This window comes from Nanorana parkeri, unplaced genomic scaffold (assembly GCF_000935625.1).
Source record: "Nanorana parkeri isolate BGI_ZX_2015 unplaced genomic scaffold, ASM93562v1 scaffold175, whole genome shotgun sequence".
Classification (NCBI taxonomy): domain Eukaryota; kingdom Metazoa; phylum Chordata; class Amphibia; order Anura; family Dicroglossidae; genus Nanorana; species Nanorana parkeri.
This window is the reverse complement of record NW_017306443.1, coordinates 447071-458723: the sequence shown is the minus strand read 5'-3', so window position 1 is coordinate 458723 and position 11653 is coordinate 447071. Positions and strand designations below refer to the sequence as shown.

Sequence of the window (11653 nt, the reverse complement as noted above, 5' to 3'; positions counted from 1 at the left end):
AGGTTCGGCTTAGCCGATCCAGATGTTGGATCGGCTGAGTCGAACTCCTCCTGCACTTCAGGTCAGCCGAACATGCTGAGCATGTTCGGCCGACCCGAAGCCACGTGAAGCCACCCGATGTACGGCTGATTTCAGCGTTCGGCTCACTTCACTTCAGGTCGGTCTTTCACTCGGCTGCCTACGGCAACTTAGTGAGTAGACCCCTATGACTATAGGTGTATTCTGTAATCAAAAATCCACCATAAGCTTGCAATTCATTGTAATATACTGTGGGTGGGGCTAAGCTCTGTGCAGAGAAGCGATCCCGACAATATTGTCAGGATTCTCCCCACTCTTCTCTCCTCCCATTGAGTGACAGCAGCTTGTAGGAACCGCTGAGTGTTCATGAATACGCATGCATGGCGCAGCAGCACCATCCCTGCCTCCCCTCCACGCTGCTGTCTTGGGACATACACATAAAACACGGGAAATAAGAAAGGCACACCAGCTCAGTCCCCACCTCCCCTCTACACTGCTGTCTCGGGACATACGCATGATACATTGGGAATAACAAAAAGGAGATCTGCAGCGGCGCTTCAGTAACTGATCTTACCTTGTCCAGTTACTGAAGCACTGCTGCAGATCTCCTGTGTGTTATTACCGACGTGTTATGTGTATTTCCCAATACAGGGGATGGAGCTTCTGCACCTGCACAGATATATTAATACACCAGCTTATGGTGGATTTTTTATTACAGGAGTGCATTGCAAAATGTACTCCTGTATCATTAGGAAACTAAAAATGCCAACAAAGGTGTACTCCTTAGTTCTCTTTTAAGTAAATGTTCACGCAATTTAATGTATAAAGATTTTCAACCCCTAAATCAGCCTCTATATATGCATGTTGCTTTATGCGTATTGACATAAATAAGCACTAAAGCAGCGTGTATTTAAAGTTTATTGGCCCTTTGAGAAATGATTTTGCCAATAGCAGTAAACTTGCGATATTGTGCATGTAGTAAAAAAAATATTACTCTGGCCATGTTTACAGGCATTAATAGGGCCATGAAACTGAGTGGACGCCCTTACCGGCACATTGGAGTCCTGGGAACATCTAAGCTGTACACAATTAGGAATCAGATCTTCACTTTTACTCCTCAGGTGGGTGCAAGAAATAAGGAAGCCAGTTTATCTGTATAATTATAGTTTTATGACAGTTTATATTAAAGTCTAAATCAAGCCAAATTTGTTACCCCTACAACATTTAGTGAAGACTACCTTATCTGCTTTCTTCTACCTTCTAGATTCTACAGAATGTACCTCTTTCTTTAGATGTACCAATGCCCTATATTGTCACTTTTAAGGGGTATTCTGTACTTTAAAGTAACCACCATTGCACCATGTACCTCTCACTTCAAACCCCCCTCCTCCCCCATTCCTCATTGGTTACTGTTTTGTCATGTACAGTTATGTACTGACTTTTGTACTGCAAAACATCAATACATCAATTATGTCAATTCATCTAAGACATTTGGAAAAAAAAGGTGAACTCAAGCCATATTTAGGTATAACGTAGAGGTTTTGTCAAGTTTTAATTTCCTCCACTAACCCATTGTCTGGATTTCTGTTGGTTGGTTCTTGTCCCTGTCCTCCCGATTGGGGCTCTAACCCTCTCCTACCCTGTCCAAAGCTAAATAAAGTTTTGGTTGGAGTTGGGTTTTAAATAGTGGAGCAATCTGCAGACATACCTGCACATGTTCTGGAATTAGATTGGTGTTAAATTGTAAATATAAATGCATTGTGGGGTCAACAACACATGGGGAGCATATTGGGAGGAAGCTCCACAGTACTGGTAGAAACAGATTAGGTTGGCCCAAATACAGATATTGCCTTAAAGGCTTTTCTTCGTGTATAATACTCATAACACCAACAGAAGTACTTGCCTCTCAGGGGGTAAATCCAACAAAAAAACTGAACTACAAATGTTTGCTCTCATACAGTGGGGCTGGTGTGGCCTTCTCTTTAACTATATCTTATGATTTACGGTTACCCCATATCCTGCAATCTTGCCCTTATCTCAGAATCTGGCATCTTCCCCAAGTACAAAACCCAAAGTAACATTCTTACTGGGTAAGGTCCATACTGTATGTGGCACCCCCTTCTACCTCCAGTACACAACATTTATTTCACGGCCAGTTTACACCATAGTTTTATGCTAAATGCACAGGATTCATGCATTTAGCATGCACTATTGCACAGTGCTGTGTGCTAGGTCCACTTGTGCATTGCCAATCATTCTGAATGGCACCCCAACACACCTGTTGGTGTGTTGTATGCACTACTATTTATCACTACAACACAATGCACATTATTGTGGTACTACATGTTGTGCTGGGCTGCATTGAGTAAAAATTTCAGAGCAATGCGCCACTCCACCTAGCGTATCCTGTGCGTTTAGCACAATGCTGTGGTGTGAACCGGCCTATGAGGCAGTAATTTTTTTCTTCATCTTAAGGTTTAACATTGGTGCTTTTATGCAGTTCAATATTTACTTTAAAACAATTGGGGGGGGTTTAAAAAAAACAAAGTTAAAGCGTGTCCTGAAATAAATGTTTCCCAAATAAATGTACTTGCAAATAAAGAGAGGAAATATTAACTTTCCTGCTGCACACACCATCAGTAGGCTACTCCGCTCAATAGAAATCCTCCTCTTGAGTGTGCAGAAAGATCAACACTTCTGGAAGTGTGGATCTCTTGGTTCCTCCGCAACTCTCACTGGTTCATCTCGACCTTCACATGATTACAGGATACACCAATGAAATGGAGGTCAGCTGGGGGGACCCAAGAGATCAACACTCTCGAAAGTGTTGGTTTGATTACGAGTTTTAGAGTAGAAATTATTTTGAGTGGAGCGGTGTGATAGTGACATGGTAAGCATGAAGGGTAAGTATTCCTTCTCTTATTTTGCATGTTTAGGAAACTTTTCTTTCATGGTGGGTTTGCTTTCAATGGTAATGAGGCTAAGTAAATTTCAGCTTTAATATTCTAAACTGCACCAGAGGAAGTTACAGCTAGAATATGATTGACTGCTAGGGGAAGCACCTCCATTTGTTTTATAAATCAGTCTCTAGGTCCCTTATATAATATTTCATTGTTCTTGTATTTTACCATTGTGCATAAAAGTCAACAATACATTAGAAGATTTGTACTTTTATCCTTTTTGCCAGGCGGTAGGATCTTTATCAGGTTTTGCTATATATTTCCTGAGATGCAATACATCCTTATCAAGCAGGTGGTATCCAAAGTGGTTGTGAGCATCAACTGGTGTGATTTACTAAAACTGGTCATTTTATTTACGTCATTACAGTACATTCTTAATCTGTTTTCATCTCTTTCCTTCCACAGTTTACAGACCAGCACCACTTCTACTTGGCTCTGGACAGCAAAATGGTTGTTGAGATGCTCCGGACTGAGTTGGCTTACCTGACTTCTTGCTGGAGAATGACTGGAAGACCAACCCTCACATTTCCCATTACCAACTCCATGCTTAGTAATTAATCTAAGAATTATTGCTGGTGTTAACTTGCAGTGTTCCCATGGTAGTAAAAGGGATCCGTGCGTTTAGCACACGCTATTGCACATCGCATGGTATCTTGCAGGTGCACTGGTGCGTTGCCATTTATTCCTAATGGCACCTGAGCACACCTGTTGATGTGTTGGAGTGCCATTTGGGTTGGCACAGTATATTGAATTGCTTACTGGCTTCTACTAATGCCCAGTGCCTCCTACAGTAAGATTACTACTCATAATGGCTGCAAGCATTACAAAGGATTCTCAATCTTGCTCCTGGTTTCCCCATTTAGATTACATTATATTTTAGTTATGTTACATGCCAGCTTTGGGTAAACTTGTTTTTTTCTTTTTGGAGATACTGCAACAAACAGTAGTGTGGAGTTAATTTGACTCTAAATTTGGATTATATAGGGAATCAGCAGCTAGACATAGTAAGTCCAGTATGGTTTTTTTCAGGTACATTTGTTGTGAACCTTATTTATCTCCAAGCTTATATTTTGAATGAACTAAAGTGGTATTATTGTATTTGTTCTTTAGATGAGGATGGCTCTGACATAGACCCTGCTATTCTTTCAACTGTTCGAAAACTCGAGGATGGATATTTTGGTGGAGCAAGGTACATAATCTCCCTTTAAATGCAAAGTTTACCTTTTTTGCTATGTTCCATGTTAAATCCATTTTTAGGGTGATGATCACATCACAATGATCCCTCCCACCTTACCTGAATCACGGGGTTCTTCTCCCCATAGTTTGCTGCAGTTTTTTCAATCTGGCATGGCTGTACATGGTTCTCCCCACACAGCCACGTCATCCATTCCCGAAAACCTTTTGACAGGACCTGCATGAAGAAATGACAAGTTCCATCTGTCACTGCTAGTAGTGCTCAATACAATAGTCACTGCACTGGTAGACACTTCATTGACACTTCCTCCCATCCCTGTTACTGAATATCCATACTTGAGGACAGGGACGGGAGGAAGAGTCTGCAGGAGCCAGAGAATTGCATTTGTGATCCACTAATTGTAGTAGCAATACTTTACTGACTCCAATGCACACAAAAAATTAATGCACAATATTTCTCGTGCCGCCTAGAGCTTAAAGTTTTCTATATGCAGCCCGTTCCCATTACAAGGTGCAAGCTGTTCAGAAGTGATAGATATCATGTGGGGCCTTGTGCACCCGTGACTGGTATGGTTACAAGCACATTTTGTCGGCCTGAGAGCAGAGCTCAATTTTGTATAGTTCTCTGAGTCCTTGGTCTGGAACAAGTTTGCAAATAAGACCTGCTGGCTGTTCTCTAAATTCTCTGGCCTTCTTACTTGTTCTGGGTCAGTGGTCAGAAAGTATTGAACCCGAGGGTCTGTATAGCCAGCCAAACAAGTAGCATTTTCAGAGAGAGGTTAGCCATTGTGGCCCCTGCATTACCCTCATAAAAGGTTTATTTTAAAATGTAGATAGAATAGAGCTTTCGCAAATCTTTTACATTGTCTGACATGATCCATTTTTGCCTTCAGCCCTTCACGCATGTATAATATTCTCCTAGTCTAATTCATTAACTTATTTTCTTTCAGAGTAAAACAGGGGACGTTATCTGATTTTCTTACCACCTCCTTCTTCACTCACCTGAGTTTCCTGGATGCGGGCTGTGATGAAAAGCTTTTAGAGGAAGATAGTGAGGGGTACTATAGCCCAGACAATGACTGTGAATATGAATTGGCTGGATTTCAAACAGAGCAAACAGAAAATGGTAGGAAATGGCATTTTTATTCCGCAAAATTGTGTCTCATTTTTATTGTGGGTTTGTGTATTCAGCATTGTATCTTCACTGTTATTCACTTAGTACTGACATGTTTCACAGTGCTTTACAGCCTAATATCCCTAACACAAATGTACATGTGAAAAAGGGAACAGGGTAACTAAGGGGTCTATTCACTAAGCTGCCGACGGCAGCCAAGTGAATAACCAACCCGAAGTGAGCCGAACGCTGTTCGGCTATTCACTTCAGGCTTGTACGGCTGATTTCAGCTATATATCGGCTGAAATCAGCCGTACATCGGGTGGCTTCGTGTGGCTTCGGGTCGTCCAAACATGCTCAGCATGTTCGGCCGACCCGAAGTGCAGAAGAAGTTCGACTTAGCCGATCCAACATCTGGATCGGCTGAGCCGAACCTCCGGCAGGCTACTTGCTGCTGTTTGGCCTATTCTCGTAGATGCTGAACAGCAGTGAGTAAATAGGCGAATGCCGCTGAGCGGCATTCAGCTCGGCTATTCTGCCCAGTACCTCTGTGGTACCGAGCAGAATAGAAAAATAGTTAACAAAGTAGAAAAAAAATAGAAAACGATTGTGCAGACCTAGCAGTGACAGCTAGATCCGCCCAACTGTTTTCTATTGGCCGGGTGGTTCTGCTGTCATCAAAAAGAAAAACACCATGAGAATGCATAGCTAGATTCCTATTGGCTATTTCACTTTGCAATAGCCAATAGCAAACTAGCTATTGCACCCGCCCTCTGCTGCTGTCAATCACCAGAGGGGAACCTGATGGAGAACTGCAGGTCCCCCTCTGCTGATTGACAGAAGCAGTGGGTGGGTACAATAGCTAGTTTGCTATTGGCTATTGCAAATTGAAATAGCCAATAGGAATTTAGCTATGCATTCCTATGGTGATTTTTTTTTTATTCTGACGGCAGCCAACAGCTCTGATGTTAGAAGAAAAAGAAAGGAAATAAAACTCAAGCAAGAAAAAAAAAACTCGATCGAGCAGAGTGAACCTTTCTGGGAGAAAGTGTTTCTCTCCCGGGCGGCCGGGAGCCAGGAACGCTATCAGTCATTACACACTGGGAACACGTAGAGGCCGCTTTACTGAACCGAAGGGGTCCTAGGGCCGAAGCTAGCCGAATGATCAGCGGAAGCTACGGATCCTTTGGCAGCTTAGTGAATAGACCCCTAAGTGTGTATGAACACTGCAGATATACAGGAACTGTTCACATAACACAATATCTCAATACCACATCAAAATCTGCAGCAAAGTGTAGTTTGATACAGATAAATATCTATTTGAGTTAACCCCATGGTAGTGTGCAATGTGTGCAATGTGTGCTCTAGGGGCGTTGTGATGTTTTGTATAAAGGTATAATCTGTTTAAGATTTTGCAAACATAGCTAAGAGATGTCCTGTGTTTTATGCCTCTCCTAAAATGTTGTTTAACAAAGAATCTTTTATTCTTGGCTCCTAGATAGGGAAATGGTTATGTAAGTATTTTGTGCCTCAGATCACTTGCTCTCAGTAGCCTCATTGCAATTTCCCAAAAGGGTCTTTGCATCAGTTTCTAACTCAACCATAAGGGCTGCCTGTCACGCCTTGGTGGATCTCTTTATGCCTTATGGACAGTACCATCAGATGCCACCAGTACTGATTTGTAATCGGACAACATATATTTGTGGTCATTGCCATCCAAAGGGGTGTTTTTTGTAAACGTTAGAAGAAAAAGGATAACTGGAGCAGCAGATTGTTGTGGGAAATAAATACATTATTATTTACTTCTCATTTCATATGTTAGTCCCATCACAAAAGCAATATTGTGCTTTGGAAAAGTAAATGTCATCTTTTTTTTTTCCAGATGAAACAGAAGATGAGTTGGACCAGTACATAAATCACCTACAGCAAAGTGTGGCTTCCACCACTAATTTGCCCCCCATAGTGGCTAATTCATCAAAGCACCAAGGCTTCAGTTCTCTGCACTCCACTCGGGATATTCTCTCTATGATGGCCAAAACAAAAGGCCTTGATATACCAAGTAAGTCATTGATTGAGCAACTAATAATGCTGTGTGGACCAGGGACTGAGTAATTGTGAGCAGTGGCTGGGCAGGGAGTTCAGTAACCGTAAGTCTGTTTATTAGGCTCAGCTTTACTGAGCTGCACTGAAGATAGAGGGTCTGGTATGGACACTGGAGCCTCCGTAGCACCCCCCACTATGTGCTGCCTGACGCTGTCTCCTCAGTTGGCCTTACTGGCAGCATGGTCCTGGCTAGCCTAATAGCACTAAACTATTGTTTCATCCTATGGCACAAGTATTTAACTATATAGTAAGATAAAGAGTTCCCAACCAATAGATATTTTATGTGAAGGAACCACATTTTGTAAACACTGACACCTTGGAAGAGTATGGGCGTGAAACCCCCATGGGACAGAGTCTCATTGTCCCACTCTGCTCATTGATGAAAAAATCGATCTCACCTGTAGAGTCCTTCATAGCTAAAACAGTCAGGTGTTTCAACTTTCCAGCATCCCTAAAACTGAAATATTAGAAAATGTAATGAATGTTTCAAAAACACACTGCTAATTTATTACTGTAATGCTGTCACGGTGCGTATACAGTAATAAATACACCTCCTTTTTACTTTTTTAGGAGCAAAGTATTGCAGCAAGGGTTAAAAAACCCATGCTGCCAGCACATAGCAGAGTCAGACCTTGTCTTTCGCACACCTCCTGTGATCCAACTCTCCAATAAAGATTGCGCTCAATTCCTGAGCAGCCCTGTTGATTAGATTAGTGTTTAGTGGTGTGCACACTTGTTCTAGGTTAGTGCTTGTGTGATTGCAATAGTCTCTGTTCAGTGGTCCAACATTAACCCCTCATGTTGTCACATCTACAGTGCACCAATCAGCAGGGAGTGTGAGCATTGCTGATTGGTGCACTATAGCAGTACCAATGCGGGGATATGTCAGACTACTGTACAGAGACCACTGCTCTCACACAGAGCACAGCGCTCTTTAGCTGCCACATTGGGACTGGCACATAGTTTTTAGTAGGGGTGAGGGAGCATTAAAAACCTACTGTTTACATGCACCAATATTGCTTACAGGTTTTTTAAAGAACATATTTAAGCAGAAATGTTAGTAAATCCCTTATTAACATACTAATGTGGTTTTGTGCAGTGTTTTTATTTTCATTCTGCCTACTAGCCCATGTACAGTGTATGCTACATTCAAGGCATGACTCTGGTAATAACTGTCACAGTTGCCAGTGCCAGCTCTTAACTAAACATTCAGGCCCTGGGAATGGCTGGTTTTATAACTGGTCATGTCTGCAGCACCATGAAAACTACAAATTTAAATAGAGGCTAAATTGGGGCTGTCCTCAGAGCATAGGAGGGTTTTGATCCTTTTTTAGGTCTAATAGTTAAAACAGTAAGGAGTGTATTTATAAAAATAATTGCATATTTTGCCCCTAGGTCAATGTAATTAATTCATAAGGTTAGAGTGAATCAGGAACATACCCCATTAGGGCCACTAGATGGAGATGAAAATCATAGCAAATACAGTACTGTAATACAGTAATTTCATATGATCCTCTGACCTATCTAGTGGCCATAATGCGGTATATTCCCAATTCACTCTAATCTTATAAATCAATTACATTAGACCTGGAGACAAAATATACTAATAACCTTCCTTTTTGCCCCATTGACACAGATTTTTTTTTTTATATAAATACACCCCTAACTGTGGTGGATTCGCTCTTTCATTATCTAATGCTGCATTGGAAGAGACATTCTGTTTTTTCTTTTCTGCATAACAAAGTGAATTCTTATTTTAGACACATCATTTAGGCCAGTTGGACTTTTGTTGTTTAAGTGTCTGGGAATAAAACCACAACCAAAGGTAGGTTCTTGCTTTCGTATGGTCATCCTGCACCAGGAGAACGATGGAAGGAATCTGATTCAGGCAACGTGATCTTGATCAGATCTGATCTTTTGTTAAACACTTTATCAAATAAGATTAATGAGGAGGGAGAACATTTTTAATATGGTTGTAACTCACATGTTCATAACAGTGTCAAGGTTTGCTGCTAAATAGTCAGCATTTATCTAAAATGATAATTATGTATTGCTTATGTTTTTTATATATCACATGTCTTTACCAATCTTTACAATGATTTCATCATTTCAGATTCTTCTTTGTTCTTGCCTGCTAAAAATCTGAGTGGTCACCGGCGCTCTCTAAATCTGTTAGAAGTTCCCCAAATTCACAAACCTCAGGTAAGACCAGTTGTGTTAGCCATTATTTCTGTTAATATTATTAGGAAAATTCTGTTGGAAACATTCAATAATTGAACACCTTTAAAGCCATACTCGGTCAGAATTAAAACTTAAATCCTCATTTGCATATAGGCACATTAGGTACTGGGTACTTCAGTTCTTTATAAATTTTGCTGTAGAGCACTTGTTCGTGCCACTCCATTTTGTCAGTATGCTGATGATGTCCTTGCCAAACATTTGATGACTTCTACTTTTGTTCTGTTCCAGCACTGCAGCATCCTTTAGAATCTTCAGCATTTAAAGGAGAACTATGGGGTAAGTGTTTTTCCCCATTAGTTCTCCTAAGGGTCACGGAAGGACAGAAACTAGCGTCCTCCCCAAAGCTCACCCAAAGCTCAGTATACCGTGAGTTACAGCTCGCGGTATACTGAGACCGCCGCAGCCGGGACGGATCCCGACATTACTGCTGAGATCCACCCAGCTGTGTGATTGACAGCTGGCTCTGCCTATCTAGAGGCAGAGCCAGCTGTACCCGCCCCCTCCCACATCCGTTCCGCCAGTCCGCGCTGGAGGATCGGAGCGAGGAGGAGGGGGAATCCCAGCAGGGAGCAGTGAGTGAGCGACGGTATGTGTTCACTCACTTCCCGATCTATTGAGCCGATGTGTGACAGTTTAATTGTCACACGTCGGCTCCAACTATGAGGTTGAGTGAAAATCACTCACCTCATAGTTCTCCTTTAACACTTTTGGTCACCTGTTTCCTCTACAGCATGTTGTTGCCCCATCCTATATGCCTACAACACACAGCAATGACATTAAGCACCATGAAATTACCCCTATATGTCTACAAGACATAGCAGTGACATAAGGCTCCATCATATGACCCCTATATGTCTACAAGACACAGGAGGGACATAAGGCTCCATCATATGACCCCTATGTGTTTACAAGACACAGCAATGCCATAATGCTCTATCTTATGACCCCTATATGTCTACAAGACACAGCAGTGACATAAGGCTCCATCATATGAGCCCTACACGCCTACAAGGCACAGCAGTGACATAGGAGTCAGAAAATGGAACACAGTGCGTGGCAGAGGACACATGCATCTGACTCTCCCGAAAATGTTGGAGGCCGTAAAGTCTGACGGTGGCTGCAACACTGAAACAGAACAAAGTTAGGAGACACCGTCCCCAGAGAGGTGAGTATACTGTGTCCTGGTTTGCAGGGAACAGCTTTTGCCAAATGTTACTTTAAACACCTCTACTAAAGGCTTCTTGCTGTCACTCGCACACAGAATGCACAATGTACACAAAAAGGGAATACTAACACTGCACAGCCTGCGAGAAGTATACTCCCAGTGAACCTCTGAGGTACTTTCAGGATTCTGGCTGCGGTGGTTTACAAGGAGTAAGGTGATTTGAGTAAATATTTTTGATCTTAGTATATTTTCAGTGTTTGCTGAATAGCATTACTAGTGCACTGATTTCTTCTGACACGCCAAAAGAAGGAGAAAGCACAGCCATGCATATCCAGGTTCAGAGATACTAAAACATCATAAAAAGATGTATTACATTCACGTTATAAATGAAAAACAAGTGCTATATCTATGGAGTGGCAGCATTGTCACCCTAAGGCAGGACTACAGAACTTCAGGACTACAGACTCTTCCCCCTCTCTTTATCTTCTTAAGTTGGGGGATGGGTGGTCTGTAGTCCACAGTGATAGCTGGGTAGAGTGCTAACTGATAAGAGGGCAGCAGAAAGCACAGGAAGTTATCAGCTCACAGGATCTCTGGCAGGATCAACCGGTATTATTTTGCAGTTATCAAACAGATATAACAAAACTGTTTCAATGGTTTATTTAACAGACCAAAAGGCAGAAAGAAAAGCCTTTTTTATTTTTTTTCTCTATTGTCACTTTGCTGCAACGCAAATTCGTCCACAAACGAAATTACGTACAGACTTCCACAAACGAATATCGGAATGCGGATTCGTTTGCATTCGACATTTTTGTCATTCAGACATTCAGATACATCTGAATCTCCGAATATCCCAAA

The 11653-nt window shown here is 41.8% G+C and overlaps 1 protein-coding gene across 1 annotated transcript in view; it reads left to right on the top strand.

Annotated features, from left to right (window-relative positions):
* Window positions 1-11653, top strand: part of PHKA2 (phosphorylase kinase regulatory subunit alpha 2) — a 90540-nt gene that overhangs the window by 48855 nt on the left and 30032 nt on the right. The window contains exons 16-21 of the mRNA XM_018554852.1: window positions 1030-1139; window positions 3384-3528; window positions 4089-4167; window positions 5123-5298; window positions 7169-7345; window positions 9503-9591. Of these exons, the coding sequence (XP_018410354.1) occupies window positions 1030-1139; window positions 3384-3528; window positions 4089-4167; window positions 5123-5298; window positions 7169-7345; window positions 9503-9591 (776 nt within the window). The remainder of the gene's footprint in view (window positions 1-1029; window positions 1140-3383; window positions 3529-4088; window positions 4168-5122; window positions 5299-7168; window positions 7346-9502; window positions 9592-11653) is intronic.